This window comes from Hyperolius riggenbachi, chromosome 10 (genome assembly GCF_040937935.1).
Source record: "Hyperolius riggenbachi isolate aHypRig1 chromosome 10, aHypRig1.pri, whole genome shotgun sequence".
Classification (NCBI taxonomy): Eukaryota; Metazoa; Chordata; class Amphibia; order Anura; family Hyperoliidae; genus Hyperolius; species Hyperolius riggenbachi.
In genome coordinates, this window is record NC_090655.1 from 223,473,930 (window position 1) to 223,492,137 (window position 18,208).

General features: G+C 45.5%; 1 protein-coding gene across 4 annotated transcripts; it reads right to left on the reverse strand.

The window, feature by feature from the left end:
• Positions 1–3,996: 3,996 nt before the first annotated feature.
• Positions 3,997–18,157, reverse strand: LOC137534602 (gastrula zinc finger protein XlCGF57.1-like). Of its 4 annotated transcripts, none has more exons than XM_068256186.1 (7): positions 18,088–18,157; positions 11,690–11,817; positions 10,698–10,805; positions 10,489–10,612; positions 10,122–10,198; positions 7,999–8,118; positions 3,997–5,504 (listed from the first exon to the last, which is right to left on the reverse strand). In XM_068256186.1, the coding sequence occupies exons 2-7, from the start codon at positions 11,771–11,773 to the stop codon at positions 4,440–4,442; spliced, it is 1,578 nt and encodes a 525-aa protein (XP_068112287.1). In that variant the 5' UTR covers positions 11,774–11,817; positions 18,088–18,157; the 3' UTR covers positions 3,997–4,439. The 4 variants fall into 4 exon arrangements, with proteins under 4 accessions (XP_068112287.1, XP_068112289.1, XP_068112288.1 ...); XM_068256188.1 differs by having other exon boundaries at positions 11,690–11,799; positions 18,088–18,138; XM_068256187.1 differs by lacking the exon at positions 18,088–18,157 and adding an exon at positions 17,750–17,792 and having other exon boundaries at positions 11,690–11,799.
• Between the last annotated feature and the right edge of the window lie 51 nt (positions 18,158–18,208).

Sequence of the window (18,208 nt, forward strand, 5' to 3'; positions counted from 1 at the left end):
GCGAGTGATTGTTCGCGTTCCCAGCCTGTATATCGCCTATGCTGCTATGCTGCTTGAAGGACAGAACCCCCCCACCCCCCTCCCCAGTTGCTGATTCATAAATCTATGAATTCCATTGATCTATAAATTCCTCCTATGCCTATGTATGTATTGTGTCATATATGCATCATAGTTTAGAGCCAATTTTGGGGGGAAGCCAATTACCTTATTTGTATGTTTTTTGGGGGATGTAGGAGGAAACCAGAGTGCCCGGAGGAAATCCATGCAGACACGGGGAGAACATGCAAACTCCTTGCAGATGTTGACCTGCCTGGGATTCAAACCGGGGATCCAGCACTGCAAGGCAAGAGTGCTAACCACTACACCACCGTGCTGATCATCCAGATAAAACATCCTATTTAATCAATCCATTAGCAAATCCAAATTCCAACCGTATCTATGACAAATCTGCTACACCAATCAACCATTTCTTTGAAGAGTACCTGAAGGGAAAAAAGTGCCCCTGGGGGTACTTACCTTGGGAGGGGGAAGCCTCTAGATCAGGGGTCCCCAAACCTTTTGGGTCGAGGGCCGGGTCAACATACTTCAGACTGCTGGGGAGCCGCAGTATGCATAAAATGATGTAGAAGTCTTTGTGGGCCAGACAGTGAAGCATACCCAGGTGACAACCTGCAGTCCAATTGGACAGCAGTGCCACCTGATGTGGAATTTGATTGGAACCCAGCGAATAACTGCTTTCTGGCTTCCATGTGGATGGGTGGTGCCAGCACTGCTATTCTATATAGGGACCACAAATATTTAAATATGCAGCTGACCGCATTCATAAGTAATACATTTTGTGTGTGTGGGGCCGGTAAAAAAGCCTCAGGGGGCCACATTTTGCCCGCAGGGCTTAGTTTGAGGACCACTGCTCTAGATCCTGCCAAGGCTTACCTTGTCCTCCTCTGCAGCCACCTGTGGGACCCCTGAAAGTTCGTCAACAAGGGCTTGTCGGTGCCTCACACAGGCGTAGTGGTCATCGGGCTCCAGAACAATAATAATCCTGTGATGCGCCTCACGTAGGCGCACTGATGGCTTAAGTCTCAGGCTCCGAAGGAAATAGCCAAGTATGATCTGGTCTACTGCACAGGTACGAGCTGGGCCTGCACAGTAGAGCGGACCAGATTGGTAAGTAAGCCGCTAGTGCACCTGCGTGAGGCGCCTCACAGGATTATTATTGTTATTGAGACCATCGGCTTCAATAACTCTGAAGGGTTCTTTTCTACCCAGCCCCACCTCTTGGCAGCATGGTTCAAGGGCTCAACAGTGCTGCATCAATTTGATTGGCAGCGGGGCATAGTGGGACAGTCAGGCCACCAGGCACCTGAATGGGAAAGTTGGTGGCTGGCAGGAGGGAGGGATGTGGACAGCAGATTGGCAGCAACATTCCTGTGGGGGGAACAAAAGGGAAGCCCCTGGGCTCAACACCGCCGCATCAGCTCAGATTGGCAGCAGGGGCATAGTGGGACAGTCAGGCCACCAGGCACCTGAATGGGAAAGTTGGTGGCTGGCAGGAGGGAGGGATGTGGACAGCAGATTGGCAGCAACATTCCTGTGGGGGAAACAAAAGGGAAGCCCCTGGGCTCAACACCGCCGCATCAGCTCAGATTGGCAGCAGGGGCATAGTGGGTGGGCCAGTCCACCAGGAAAAATGATTTAACAGGGAAGGTTGGTGGCTGGCAGGCAGCAGGGAGGGTGAGGGATGTGGGGACAGCCAAGGGCCACGATCCAGGCCCAGGGGGATCCCGGAGAGGCATACTGCCTTTCTGATCTGCAGGGGAAGAAGCACTCTGTGTGTGGGTGCAGCTGTGTGCTGCCCCTCACTGACACCCAAATAGGCTCCATCCCTAGAAAGAGGACACAAGGGGGGTAGGAGGTCACCGGTGGTGGGGCAAAGGAGGACAGAAGAGGTCACAAGATGGGCAAATGAGGACACAGGAGGACAGAGGAGGATACAAGAGGGGCACATGAGGACACAGGGGGCAGAGGAGGTAACAAGAGCGACAAAGGAGGACTTGAGGGACAGGAGGACACAAGGGGGGCAAAGTAGGACACAAGGGGGATAGAGAAGGTCACAGAAGGTGAAATGAGGACACGGGGACACCAAAGGTACCAGGGGGACACAAGATGTACAATGTAATAATTGGGGGTATAAGATCCACAAGATGCTACTGTGCCATGGATGCACCAGGTTTAGTATATTTTTTTTCACAACAAGCAAACTGCAGCGAGTCCCTGTGGAATAGGCCTAGTCAGGTCTATGTCGCCGGTGCACAATCCCTCTGTGGGTCACCACTCCACACATGGTCCAATGTAGTAAATACGAAGGAGGCACTCAATTGGCTTCAAACTTGCGTTTTATCAAATCCCAGTAATACAATGTGTATTACTGGGATTTGACAAAACGAAAGTTTGAAGCCAATTTAGTATATATTTTTTTCCCCTGGTTTTTGTCTTCTAACCCTATGTGCGTCTTATGGTCAGCAGTGTCTTATGATCCGAAAAATACCCTAAATATTTTTCTTTAAATGTTTTTGAATTGGGGAACGAATCATCTGAGTTTCCATAATCCTTATGGGTATATTTTCACTTTGATATAAAAGTGCTTTGGATTACAAGCATGTTTCCGGGACAATTTGAAATGATGCTCACAAACCAAGGTTTCATTGTAATCTACAGTACTTCTAATACTAAACATAATAAATACAATGACATTAACAAATAAATATTAAACATTTTCTTTATATTATACCTCACCCTAGGTATAAAGATTACATTAGTTATAGTCCTGTGCATAAGTTAATAGCCAATTACGATTTACAGCCGCTCTGTTTACATTGAAACAATCTATGGAAAAAGCGAGGGTTCCTTACGCCAAACACAGAAAGTATAAGAAACCCCTTTTGTGTGACTGTTAACTGGTTCAGATGACAAGCTAAAAAGACCATGCATAGCAGGCCCCCCAAAAACAAATAAACAAATAAAAAATGTGAATTCTTCCTGTCTTCATCATAGTGCTGACATTGCCAGAAAGATGGTTATTCCCATTCAGGCAAAGAAAAAAAAAGATATAGGCAGCAGAAACCAGTCAGAGGGAACTTGCTCTGGTGAAAATGTCAGTTTACTCTATGGCTCCAGCTAACATCACTTTGATTTATAAAATGTTTGCTGTAAATATAGATAAAAATATTGCTGTCCATAGCCCCAAACACATCAACTTCCCCTAACTAAATAGTTCTTCCATCTGGCACCTGGGATCACTTCATGTAAATAACAGGGCTGTGGAGTCGGAGTTGGAGTCGGAGTCGAGGAGCATGACCTCACATTTATCTACATTAAATTTCATCTGCTCCATGTACCCATATAGCCATGCTGTTGAGATCCTGTTTTAAAATGTCATATCCTGCTTAGTGTTTATAATTCTGCATAATTTTGCAAAGATGGCAGCATTAACCTGTAGATCATTAATAAATAAATACATTGAAAAGGATTTGACCTACGGTAGTCCTGACCCTTGCAGGACCCCACTGCTAACAGTTTCCCATTTCGATATGACCCGTTTACCACCACTCTTTGCCTTCTGTTCCTAAACCAGTTCTCTATCCAAATACACACATTTTTACCTAGTCTCTCTATTTTCAGCCTTTTCACCAGGCTATTGAGGGGAACCGTGTCAAAAGCCTTTGCAGAGTCCAACTACACAAACCCTTCCTTCCTGCACCATCTTTTCAGCCACTTATTTTACTCCCTACAAAGAAATACACTGAAACAGAAACAGAGTTTTTGCAATATTAACAGACACCAATAAAATTACTCACATATTACTTAAACATTAACTTCTTTAAAGGATTCCCGAGGTGAAGAAATACATTTTTTTTACTTACCTGGTGCTTCTTCCAGACCCAGAAGTCCTTTGGGTCCTTTGCCGTAGCTCTGGTCCTCTCCGGTGTCCCACTGGCCAAAGTAAGTATCGCCGACCCATCGGCAGGTTGGCGCTTCTGTGAAAGTGCTTGCATGCACGTGAACGTGTCCACGTCATCGGATGCGTACTATGCAGGCCGTATGCGCTTGGATGCTCCCACGCATGCGCAGATGCAGAACCCGCTGAGTGGTCGACAAAACTTACAGACGGCCAGTGGGACACCAGGGAAGACTGGAGCTGCGGCGAGGGGCCCAAAGGACTTCTAGGGGCTGGAAGAAGCCCCAGGTAAGTAAAGAGAGATTTATTTCTTTGCCTCTGGAGTACGTTAAGTTATGAGTACTTTCTGTAAAATCTAACTCTCTCACATCTTAACCTCCTAGGCAAAACTCAGAAAACATTTATTCCCATCCTGAAATAAACCTGCCAATAACAGACTGCTCTAGGAACTAGGATTAACAAGAGTATCTCTCTCTGTCAATCACTCGGAACCCGGCTTTTGGCACACCTTCCAATGGTCAACAAGTCTCAGTTTGGATGTAAAGACACTGCCACAATTGAAACACATATAAGGTAATGGTTCAGCATGAGTTTTCAGGTGCCTCTGCAGACAAGTCTTTTGAGTAAAAGCTCGACCACACCCTGAGCATGAGAACCGCCTATCTCCAGAATGAATATTCTGATGGTCAAGGAGGTTGGCTTTCTTGGCAAAGCACTTGCCACACTCGGGACAGGAGAATGGCTTTCTTCCAGTGTGAACGTTCTGATGGTCAAGGAGGTTGGCCTTCTTGGTGAAACACTTGCCACACTCAGAGCAGGAAAATGGCTTCTCTCCGGAGTGAGTCTTCTGGTGGCTGGTGAGGACAGACTTTATTGAAAAGCACTTCCCACATAAGTGACAGGAATATGGTTTTTCTCCAGTGTGGACTCTTTGATGAGTGGCCAGAAAGGACCTCTGTGTGAAACCTTTTCCACATTCTGAACACCAGAAGGATTTCTCCCCTGTGTGAGTGGCCATGTGGTTCTGAAGGTGGGACGTCTTACCAAACCGTTTTTCACACACAGAGCATGAGTACGGCTTCTCCCCTGAGTGGGTCCGAAGATGGGCTACAAGGACGGATTTCAGGGCAAAGGATTTACCACACTCTGGACATGAATGGGGCCGTTCTCCAGAGTGAGTCTGTTCGTGCTTGGTGAGGTGGGACTTGTCTGTAAAGGTCCTTTCACACTGTGAACAAGAATAGGGCCTTTCTTCAGTGTGGATTCTGCGATGGTAGACCAAATAGGACTCCTGCACAAAACATTTCCCACATTCGGGGCAAGTGAAAGCCTTGTCTGCTGGAGGAGGTTGTGGCAAAATGTGGTCTGTCAAATGAGGAAGACAAGGATCACAATGAGCTAATGAAAGGCTTTTATCTCCTCCATGAGACATCTGAGAAACATCAGGTTGGTTGTTGCTCTGAAGACCAGGGTAGGCACTGGACATCAATGTGTCTTTTCCAAAGATGTCATCATCTTCTACTTTAACAACAGTCAATCCATCATGCTATACAATACATAATGCAGAATAATTGTAAGTGTCTGATGTGTTAATTTGTTTCAAAAGGTTTAAATTGCAAACTTTCTCAAACAACAACAATACGTATTTATTTAGTTATGAATGATTAAAGTCCTACTTCAATGTTTTAAGCCTATAATGGTTAAATGGGCATTGCCTTCTAACAAACTGGTCCCACTCCAGTCGGTACTGAACTCAGCTGCTCGTCTCATTCATCTTTCTTCTCGATCTTCCTCTGCTGACTCTCTCTGTCAAGCTCTTCACTGGCTGCCAATTAACCAGAGGATCCAGTTCAAACTCCTAAGGCTAACCTACAAAGCTCTCCAAAATCTCTCTCCCCGGTACATATCCTCACTAATTTCCAGATACAAACCCAATCGCAATCTCAGATCTGCACATGATCTTCTGTTGTCCTCCTCTAGAATCACTTCCTCACATTCACGCTTACAAGATTTATCACGCACTTCACCCCTCCTCTGGAATGCCCTCCCACAACACATCTGTCACTCACCAACCTTTGTTACCTTTAAACGCTCTCTAAAAAATAATTTGTTCCGACAAGCATATGCGCTACCTTAGGCCACTTCCCTTTGTCCTGAGACCAAAATGCACTCCTACTAGGTATCCTAAAACACTCTGCCTCTATATATTTTATTGCATACTACCCTTTCTCTTCTTTCCCCCCATTCCCTTTAGATTATAAGCCCGCAAGGGCAGGGCTCTCTCCCCCTTTTGTGTCTTGGAAATCATTATACATTTTATTCATCATGTTACTTTTATCACTTTATCACTTTTATCATTACCAATTCTGTATTTTGTATTCTGTATGTTATATCATTTTTTGTATTTTGTCACAAATTATGTATCTTGTATATTGGTGTACACCATTGTCTGTATTATTATGTACCCCATGTTTGTTTCTTACTTTGTACAACGCCACGGAATATGTTGGCGCTTTATAAATCAATAATAATAATTGCATATTTGCATCAAATATGTTGAGTGTATCAGTCTGGCTGGGTTCTGTAGCTCCTAGCAGCCAGAAGTGCGGCAGTCGCTTTCCCAGCACAGAGATGATCACCTGAACCCACCACACTCTTTGTAGCCAGCATTACAGATACAGCAGTATCATCTTCCTGCCTATTTCCTTCCTTGACCAGGGTGTAAAATAGTGTTTATCCATTCCCATACCCTCTCAATTGTATTAAAAGCCAAAAGCTTGTTCCTTTCAGAACCTTGCACCTACTGGAGTAAGAAACCATTTCCCACTGCTCTTTAAATTAAGGCATTCATTAAGACATGGGGTATGGTAGGATAAAGGAAGATCAGTTGAGATGTAAGCTGCAGGGCTGGATACAAATAGTTCAAAGGAACCTATAGTGAACAATATATGCCCAGTTTATGCCTATGGTTTCTCCTAGCCCTCTGTAGTTGTTCTGGTCCCTCGTAGTCGATGCACTGTTCTGTGCTTGCACAGTGCGTAAAAGTTGCTACTGCGCATGTGCCAGACACTTTTGGCCGTGGGAGCATGATCGAGGAGGCACAGGGCCAAGATCGCGCATGTGCTGTAGTCCACTCGGACAACGGCTGATCGGAGCAGTGCGGAATTACTGCAAGGGACCAGGAGGACTACAGGGGGCTCCAAGGAAGTTAAACTGGGCACATTCATTTCACTTTAGATACTTTACTGTCAGCAGCACAAGGAGGAGGTGAGCAAAGCAGCCTTTTGTACAGGTTGTCTCAGGTTAATAAATGAGATAAGAACTGTAGGTTTGTTCTTAAGCTGAATTTGTATGTAAGATAGAACAATAGGCTCTCCTCTGCCTCTAGTGTCACCTTCTGACTCCTGTGTTCCCATGTGCCTCCACTGTGTGCCACCACTGTCTCTATGTCCCCATTACTGCCCATTGTGATGCCTGTGTCCTCCTTTCTGCTTTCAATGTCACTGCTCCCCTCTGAGTCTCCTGTGTCCCCATGTGCCACCCTTGTACTCTTCTGTGGTTTCTCCAGCTGTCATTACCCCTCTGTGACTCTTCCAGCCGCAACTTACCACCCTCTGTGCCACCACTGCCATCCCTTGTATCCACTGCCATCCACCAGTATCCCCCTCTATGTTTACTCAAACTAAAAATGCCCCACACAGCTGCAACAAGCTCACCACACTCTACATCTTCTGCTCCTTTGGCACGGTAGTGGCATCATTGCGACGGGCATGCTGTTTCTATTGGCGGGTTGCATGTAACTTGGGACGTATGTAACCTGGGGACTACACATATAGTGGGAAAAGCTGTTCCAGCTTCTCCCAACTACCTTATGGCATGGGAAGTGATGGGAGGTTAGGAGAAGGAGGAGCTTAAACACGCGTTTGTCCAAAAAAACTGCACTGCTGTCTCATCAAGAAAATAGAGGATCCTTGGGAGTCTTAATTATGGCTCTCAATAAGTCAATGTATCTTGTAAATATCTAAGCTCTGTGGATGTACCTGTGTGGTATCCCAGGAATAAAGAGGACCTGCCCATCTCTCTGGTGGGTCTCTGTTACTGGATCCATCTGAAGAATCTCTTTCATCAGATTCGGTTTTAGCAACAACCAAATCTTCACTCTACAAAAGAGCCAAAGCATTTTCAGTGTTCTCACTGGTATACTGATGTCTTGTCTGAAGGCGTTTGTTGCATCTTTTTGCACAGCAATTGTAGGCACACGCCATGCAATTTCCTGTCAGATAGACGGGTTTGAACAATTATTTCCAACAGGCCCGATCTAAATTTCGATCGTCTTGCTGATCGATTTTCCAATCACTTTTATACAAATTTGATCAGAAAAACAATCGGAAATCAAATCAGACCGGAAATAATCGATTCTTCCTGTCTATCTGATGGGAAATTGCATGTGTGTACCAGGCATTACAGCACCAATATTGTTATTTATGTAAATGAGACAAACAGCAAGTGGAATTCAGCTCTCCTGAAAAGTAAGTATAAGACTAAACACTTTTATCTGGCTGCGCAAACAATGCTGATAGCAAGAGAGTGCTCTAAGGCTCCTAAAGTAATGGGTTCTTTTGTTAGGAGGTAAATAAACCAGGATTTCCATCACACTGACATGGCTGCTGTGCACATTTCATTCACAATTTAGCACCATACTATGAAAATAATATGGAACACCAGTACAGTTCTATATACTTTTGCTACTACACATACAATTAATTATCTAGAGTTTATTTGCAATTTGCTTTAAAGCACATCTGAAGTGATATATGTGACATGGGGCCAGATAAATGAATTGACAGTAAGAAGTGCACAATATTACCGGTACACACGCCAGCAGAGTACCGCACTTTATAAATACGGTAATGGGAAAGGAGAGATGGGAAAAGGCATCTTAGTTTGAGTCCAACTCAATCTTTCTGAGAAGGACAAACATATGGTATAACAAACTCATTTTATTTCTATCAAAAAAGTAAATATGACTGATATTTTTAAATAATAAAGTGTGAAACAGACTATCTATACAAACAATTAAGAACAATGATATGAACCTCCTCAACACATATAATAAAGTACACTCTGAAAATCACATGGCATGCACAATAAATTGTATGTGCATTAAATGGCTATGCTTAAAGCTGTTTCATCCGAATTCAGCTAAATGTGGGGGCATGTGGGGGCATTCTCACAGTCCATTCGATTAACTCTTCATGGTTGCACATAAAGTCCTTGGACTGCACAATTCCATCAAACAATGTAAATTTGCATACACAAACCCTGCACAATATTACCGGTACAAACACCAGCAGAGTACTGCATGTTGCACAACTAGCAAGGCCCATGGCACATGAGTAACACACGTTACATTGCTTGTGTAATGCACGTTACCATAGCAACGATCATACTACCACTGCACTGCAGTTTGTGCTAATTGCGCAACATATGGTAATCCTCTGTCGTTAGTACCGCTAATATTGCGGTGCACTGTATGTGGCAATTTCCCAAAGGTTTGGGCATCAGGATCATGATGAGATTAACATAGGCACAAATTATACTAGCTCTACTAAAAATTGACTGAAGTCCCTTTCTGTTTTTCAGTACAGGAAGAGTTAAATGAGCTCGTTAAAGAGTTTGTCAAATTGCTGAAAAGCAAATAGAAGCCAAAAGAATGTGTAAGAGAGTGAGTAAAGCCTCCTACACATGTATGAGACATGTCACCAGAGAAGGTTTGAAGCTCAATTCCTCTGGTGACAGTCCATGGCCGACCCATGCCTGGAGACAAGTGACATGCTCTGTTGCTATGCACAGAGGTGGGGGGTCATGAGGCAATGAGTGGGGCCAGGAAAAAAATTGCTCTCGGCAGCACTCTGCCAAGTTAAACTGCCAAGGTTGTTGAATGGCTTGTCAAATATAGTCAGTTTCATCAAAAGCAAATAGAAGCCAGAAGAGTGTGTGAGATAGTGAGTAAAGCCTTCAATGCATGTACAAGACATGTCACCAGAGTTGGTTCGGGGCTCAATGCCTCTGCTAACAGTTTGTGATCGACGCATGCCTGGAGACTAGTGACTTGTCCTATTGCTATGCGTCAGGGTGGTTAAGGTCTTTTTCATCCACCTACCTGATAATCCTGTGTACATTGCCATGAATAAGGAGGACCTGTGCAGATGTCTAGTGGGTTTCTGTTACTGGATGCATCTGTAAGAAACACACACACTAACTGAATTATTTTTCTCTATATCTTTATAACAGACTAGTCAGTTAGGCCCATTTCAAAAACAGGCATTAGAATGACTGCCAGTGTCCACGGCCGCCTGCGCACATCCGTGCACACTCACCCACGTGCTTGGCAAGGCTGCAGCTTCGTGCCTGCAGCAGCTGACATGGGCCCAAATCCCAGGGCTTTTATTAGGTAGAATTATGGAGGTTGTAGGTGGACCCTCCATACTGCTCTCTCCTTTACAAGATATTCTAAAGTCTCATCTTACCCAGTGACTTGAGGGGAGACTCATTCTCCATCATCACATGCTTGTAGAGATCCTTGTGTCCTTCTATATACTGCCACTCCTCCATGGAGAAATAGACAGTAACATCCTGACACCTAATAGGAACCTGAAACACGCAATGATACAGTCACAATCCAGATACATCCGTTGTGTTAACTGAGTAACTTCCCAAAATTCCCAGCACTGCTCACCTCCCTCACTAGTAGCTTGAGAATCTTCTTGGTGGCTTCCAAAATCTTTTTGTTGTTTCTCTCAGGTGTTGAAGAGGGACACATGGACTTTGTTATAGGTCCGTAATCCTAAATAAGAAAAAGCATATGGCTTACTATTCTATAACAACTCTGGAAAACAAAATCTCCTTCACCGTTCCAGTAAGACCTGTGTTTTAATAACAGAAATGACAGCAATGTCATGTGACACTCCTGGAATCCTCATCTCTCCAGTCGAGTCCTTTTTATTAATAGAGACAAGAGTGATGTCATGTGCATAGCTCCCAACTATGCCTCTTTTGGAGGGACAGTCCCTCTTTGAGAGCCCTGTCCCTCTGTCCCTCTTTATCCTTCATTTGTCCCTCTTTCAAGGCTAATGTACAGATCTATGTAAATATATGTATTTTACTACTGGAAAATGTGTTTACTTGACTATAAACTTTATTCCCGTCCTTCAAATTGATATATTTCTTAGTTTCAAATGTTAATATCAAGGAAAATGAACCAGGATAGAAAGGACCAGCATGATATAAATTATAAAAGAACGTATTTTTGTTATGAAATCTTTATGTTATGCGTGACTAGGGGTGTGTCTAGGGCATAAGTAAGGGTGTGGCATGGGTGTGGCTTAAGTGTCCCTCTTTATTAGGCATGTGACACTCACAGAATCTTCCTCACCTATCAAGCCAGGTCTGTGTTTCATTAACAGTGATAAGAGTGACATCATGTGAAGCTCCCATATTTCTCCTCACCACTCCAGTGAGGTGTGTGTTTTATTAGTGGAGATAAGAGTGATGTCATGTGACACTCCCAGAATCCTCCTCACCTCTCTCCAGTGAGGTGTGTGTTTTATTAGTGGAGATAAGAGTGATGTCATGTGACACTCCCAGAATCCTCCTCACCTCTCCAGTCAGGTGTGTTTTATTAGTGAAGATAAGAGTGAGGTCATGTGACACTCCCACAAACCTCCTCACCTCTCCAGTTAGCAGGAAGATGATCTCCAGGGTGAGCTTCAGTATCGTCTCGGTCATCCTGTCGTCTGTTCTACCTGGGTCCATTATAACTGATGAAGAGGATTATGGTCCTTACAGACACAATGGACCTGCACAGAATGTTAACAAACATGATTATACATTGGATTTAGAAACAAACACATCTGTGCTATACTATAGAAATTATATAATCACTAATCTTTCTAAGAATACCTCTAGAACGTTTTAATCATAAACTGGTAATCAACACAGTAGAAGCTGAACTGTGCCCGCAGGATCTTGTCAGTTCAGTCCTACTTGATTGCACTACCGGCACCATGAGAGCTCTACACATTTCATTCTTTCGAAAACCCCGCAGGTGCTGAGTTCACCCAACGCTGGGAGCACAATCAAACAGGGTGAATGAACAGGGCCACGCAGGTGCATCGCTGTGACGCGTTTTTGGGTAAAACATGTAAAGAAGCCGTCAGCAGGAGAATGGAGGGGACTAAGAGGATACCTAGGGACCTCACAGATTACGGGGGGGGGGGCTGGAAGAAGAACCAGGTAAGTAAAAGGCTGCCAATTTTAGTTCAGTTCAGGCTCCCTTTGAAATACACCTGAAGTGAGAGGGATATGGAGGCTAACGTACTGTATTTAACTGCTTCCCAACTGCCTAACGCCGATAGGCATTGAGAAACTGGCAGCCCTAGGACCACCTAATGCCAATTGGCATCAAGTCCTTGGGCGGGGATTTTCAGGAGATCTGCGCACGCATCTCTGCTTGAATGAAGGAGCTCCGCTACATCATCGGTCTCCCCACGGCGATCGCCGTCTATTTACATTGTACAGCGCTGCAATCTACGGCAGCGCTGTACTAGGGAGGCTTAAAGGGAACCTAAACTGAGAAGGATATGGATTTTTCCTTTTAAAATAATACCAGTTGCCTGACTCTCCTGCTGATCCTGTGTCTCTAATACTTTTAGCCACAGCCCCTCAACAAGCATGCAGATCAGGTGCTCTGACTAAAGTCAGACTGGATTAGCTGCATGCTTGTTTCAGGTGTGTGATTCAGCCACTACTGCAGATAATGAGATCAGCAGGGCTGCCAGGCAACTGGTATTGTTTAAAAGGAAACATCCATATCCCTCTCAGTTTAGGTTCCCTTTAAGGGCGATCGGCTCTCGTAGACTGATGCCTATGACAGCCGATCGCTGTCAGTGGCTGGCGGGGGGAGGGAGGGGCGGGAGGAAAAAAATACTGCAGCACTAATCAGAGCCCACCAACAGAAAGCTCTATTGGTGGGCAGAAAAGGGTGGGGGGGATTCATATGTGTGCGAGGTTATATGGCTCTGCAGCAAGCTATTAAAGCTGCAGAGCCCTAAATTGTACAAAATAGCCTGGTCACTAGGGTGTGTAAGCCTATGGTTCTGAAGTGGTTGAAGAGAGCCCAAGTTGGGTACATAAAATAAAAAAAAAAAACCTATGTTACCTGATCCGGGGGGCTGTGCGGATTAGGTAGCTGCCATCTCTGCCACTCTCCACCACTCCGTTGGCCTGCAGCAAGTTGCTTTCACTTTCGTGACCTCTGGGGTCATGACGCTGGAAGGAGAGCGAGACGCTCTCTCAGTGTGCAGAGGAGCGTTTAACTTGTTGCCGACCGCATCACACTGATGGGCGTGGCTGCAGCGGCAGCCCCAGGACCACCTAACGCCGATCAGCGTAAAGTCCTGGGGCGGGGATTAGCAGGAGATCGCGCGCCAGTACGCTAGGGGTAGGCTAGGGGAGGGAGGGATTGGGAAATAAAAAAAAAATAAGAAATTTATTATAAAAATAAACAGAAATATTTGTAAAAAAAATAAACAAACATTGGGGGAGCCATCACAGCCCACCAACAGAGAGCTCTGTTGGTGGGCAGAAATGGGGGGGGGGGAGGATCACTGAGTTGTACGGCGCTGCAGCGAGGCCTTGAAGCTGCAGTGGCCTATTTTGTAAAAAATGGCCTGGTCTTTAGGGGGGTTTAAGCCCATGGTCTTTAAATAGTTAAACTGAAATACATTTCACAGCCTCCATATCCCTCTCACTTTAGCTATGCTTTATTGGGCTCTATTGACAAAGCTTCTCATAAATGACTTATCACCTAAATGATAAAACTAACCTTTCAGCACATTTACAAGCAAAATAATCACTCAAAGTAAGTTGTTCCTGATTATCTTCATTTCAATATTACTTTTCTTACCTTAATTATATTATATTTTTGCTCTTTGGGAGCATAAAATGGTAGCATAGATAAGGTGAAAACAGAGGAAAAAGCTTTGTGAATCATGACCAATGTGTTAGGATCCTATATATAAAAATGATGGAACTGATTTCAAACACATTAGGTATGTCAAAGGATACCCGAAGTGACATGTGACATGATGAGATAGACATGGGTATGTACAGTGCCTAGCGCACACATAACTATGCTGTAATCCTTTTTTTTCTTTCTCTGCCTGAAAGCATTAAATATCAGGTATGTAAGTGGCTGACTCAGTCCTGACTCAGACAGGAAATGACTCGATTGATTGGTGACAAAAATCAATCAAAATTACTATAGGATGGTAAATGGTGAAATCTTTTGAAAAAACGTCTGCAGATTGATCCATGTTTGCCACATTGGCCTCAATTCACTAAAGACAGTTTGGTAAAATTATTTCGTTTAGTAAAATACTGAATATGGTATTTTACATTTTTTTCCCCAAATGAACTAGATTCCCACCATGAGGTAGAGGTTCGGTAATTTACCAAACAAACATGCTTCAATACACTAAGCCCTGCTCAGCGGTGAGGCAGGAAGCTGTGAGTCTGTGTGTATGAGTCCGGGTTTTCTGTGCAGTGAATCCCCGACATCCCTTTAGATGTGCTGCAGCCACCAGGGGGAGCTCTTCTACATAACAGTATACAGATTTTAAAATCTAAAGGGATGCAGAAAAGCCTCATAAAACGTCACCTTCCCCTGCTCTGCTACAGTGAAGTCCAGGCAAAATGACGCGTTGGGACATTGAACTCGATGGACTCTGGTTGAACTCGATGGACGTATGTCTTTTTTCAACCCAAATAATTATGTAACTATGACGCTGATTTAATCAGATTCTCCAGGTCTCCTTTGTTGTGCTGCTGCCCCCCTTGGAGAGAATGCGGACTAGTCTAGTTGCAGGGTACTGCGCATGAGCGGTCCTAGTGGCGTACCTTCTCGGTTGTGCTCCTGTTGTCGTGAGCATTCTGTGCATGCGCAGTTACAAGTCTTAACACACTGTGCATAATGTGCCTGTCCGTGGGAGCACGATCGAGGAAGCACGAAGATGGGGCCGCTCATGCGTAGAAGCCCGTGACTTGACTAGTCGGCGATTTTTCGGAGGGAGACAGCAGCACAACAGAGGGGACCCAGAGGACAACAAGAGACCTCAAAGACTACGGGAGACTGGAAGAAGCCCTGGGTAAGTAAAACTCATCTTTTTCCCCACCTCAGTTTTTCTTTAACCCTCCTGGCGGTATGAAAAATTCCGCCAGGAGGCAGCGCGGCAGTTTTTTTTTTTTTTTGTTAAATCATGTAGCGAGCCCAGGGCTCGCTACATGATAGCCGCTGCTCAGCGGCATCCCCCCGCCCGCTTTGATCGCCTTCGGCGATCTCCGATCAGGAAATCCCGTTCAAAGAACGGGATTTCCTGGAGGGCTTCCTGGAGGGCTTCCTGGAGGGCGGGATGACGTCACCGACGTCAGCGACGTCATTGAGAGTCCCGATCCACCCCTCGGCGCTGCCTGGCACTGATTGTCCAGGCAGTGCACGGGGTCTGGGGGGGGGGGGGCCGCGCGCCGCAACGGATAGCGGCGATCGGGCGCGGGGCGGCGGCGATCGGTGTGCTGGCGCATCGGGGTTACCGCCAGGAAGGTTAATAAAGAACAAATAAATATAAATAATAAAGAACAAAGCACAGGCTTTGCTTTGTTATTAAAAAATACTTTGTCTAAGAATTTCGTCTCTGAAGTAAGCCACCTCACTTGTTCATTTTTAGTTGTTTTTAACGTATTTTATACAACCAGGGCACCTCTTTATCCCCTATATGTGCTAAATCTACCCCTGAACGTCCCCCGTTGAAGGGGTATAAGCATTAGCTTTGGTGTTTTTACACGAGCCTAGTGCTTTTTTTTTATCAAGGAGAGCGACCAGCCGAGGTCCTGACGGACCACCCCGAGTGGAGTCGGGTTCATTGTCTCCACCTGCTGCCAGTGGTCGGTTGCCCCTAGCAACCCACCTTTGCGAGTAGACCTTTTGCTTAATTCTTTCCACACATTGTGTTACTTTGACATTCTGCACCATTGGGCTCCGGTTTTCTCTCTTGTATCTTTTGCTCCAGGGTGCTGACACACCCCATCCACTTTGTGTTACTTTAAATAAATACACTTATTTCTATGATGCTAACTCTAAATATGGCTAAAAAGTCTTTAGGACACACCTAGTAAATACTGCCATCCAGCAAAATTTTAGGGATGAATCTCCAACACTTGGATCTGTCCCTTAAAGTGATCCTAAGCTGAAGCTCAGGATCAAAATTAAATACATACCTTGATAGAGGGAAGCCTCAGGTCCCTACTGAGGCTTTCCTCGCCGATCTAAATCCCCGGTTGTTAAGCGCGGCCCCCCTCCACGTCGGAGCTGCGCAGCTATTCATCATGATGTGGGGCTGTGCGAGCCTGGCCATGTATGCGCAGTACCATGGCGCCCGCAGCTCCGGCTTACTGCGCATGCGCGGGCAGGCTGGGTCGGCTATTGCGCATCCCTGCATCAGGAAGAAGAGCTGTGCGACCCCGATAGGATTAGCGACAATGCACTGAATAGAAGAATCTCCTGGGGGCCGTGCTCAGTGACGGGGACAACACAGCAGGGAGGGAAACCTCAATAGGATCCTGAAGCTTCCCTCTCTTTAGGTAAATATCTGATGTGGTGTACTCGAGCTTCAGCTCATGTACTCTTTAACCACTTGAGGACCGCAGTGTTAAACCCAAGACCAGCCTGTTTTTTTCCCAAATTGGCCACTGCAGCTTTAAGGCCAAGCTGCAGGACCGCACAACACAGCACACGAGTGATCCTGCCCCCCTTTTCCCCCACCAACAGAGCTCTCTGTTGGTGGGGTCTGATCGCTCCACAGTTGTTTATTTTTTTTATATATGAATATTTATTTCCTTTAAAAAAAAAAAAGCCTTTTTTTAATCTCTTTTCCCCTGCTCCCTCCCTCCCACCGCCAGCCAATTAGTGTGATCAGCTGTCATAGGCTTCAGCCTATGACAGCCGATCACTGTCCAGCCTATGGAGGGGACAGCCGTGTCACACGGCTGTCCCCAGTACAGCGCTGCTGCCGTTTGCAGCGCTGTACAAGTAAATAGACAGCGATTACGCCGTCTAACAGTCTGCCGATTGCCCTCCCGAGAAGGAGATGCGCGCGATCTCCTTCAATAGCCGGCTCCAGGACCTGATGCCAATTGGTGTTAGGCGGTCCTGGGGCTGCCGCCGCGTCTACGCCCGTTGGCGTGGGGCAGTCTTTATGTAGTTAAATGAAACCTAAATTGAGGGGAAAAAAAGACTTTAATTTATCTAGGGCTTCTCTCAGCCCCCTCCAGCCACCCTGTGCCCGCACTGTCACTAAGCATTCCTCCAGTCTCCCGCAATGACTCTCTCAACTGGCGAGTCGAGAGGCTACTGCGCATGTGCGGTCGTCACTCACCGGGAGCGTTCTGCACATGCGCAGTAGAGATCCTTTCGTACTGCGTGTGGGTAGAGCGCTCCCGTTAACAGCAACGCAATCAGGAGGCGCGTGGACCCGGGAAATGCAATAAAACAAAACTAGGGCGTTGCGGGTAATCAGAGGATCATTTAGTGACTGTGCAGGCACTGGGAGGCTGCAGGGGGTTGGTAGAAGCGCCAGGTAATTTAAAGTCTTTTTTATTTTTCCCCAGTTTAAGTTCACTTTAAATTCAGAGAGGTGAGCAAGCATGTAAAATGACTGTAATGATAATAAGTGTTACCCTTCCCAGGCAGCTCTTCTCAAAGCTCTGCTGCACCTTTCATTCATCAGCTTCTATTCAGCTGTCTCTCCAGTCCTGTGTGTGACACCAGCTGATGGGCCACGGCAAAATGGCCGCCACTCCCTTTGTATCTAACATCTCGGAGGACTCTGGCTATCATCACCCCTTTCAAAATCCCTGTTTAAGCAGCCATTCTGTTGTAGCCTAACTAGTAGTCACAATGATGTTTAATACTCCTATTTTACATTTTATTTTCTCCACTCAACATGTTCTATTTATTTTTGTATAGTATGAAAGGGATACTTTGCATGCTATTTGTATTTTAACAATAATTTTACCAGCTTTTGGTTTCTGTGCACTAGGGTAGTACAAGGACGTCCATTTTGTTGTGGTCCACCAGAGTGCATGCATGACATGCTTTGCTGACTACAACTCCCAGAATCCCCATGTTTGCCAGAG

Coding starts and splice junctions, on each gene's coding strand:
- LOC137534602 (XM_068256186.1), bottom strand. CDS start 11,773: ATGGACCCAGGTAGAACAGACGACAGGATGACCGAGACGATACTGAAG. Junction 10,199..10,488: donor GTCTCCCCTCAAGTCACTGG/GTAAGATGAGAC, acceptor TGTTTCTTACAG/ATGCATCCAGTAACAGAAAC. Junction 8,119..10,121: donor AATGTACACAGGATTATCAG/GTAGGTGGATGA, acceptor GCTCTTTTGTAG/AGTGAAGATTTGGTTGTTGC.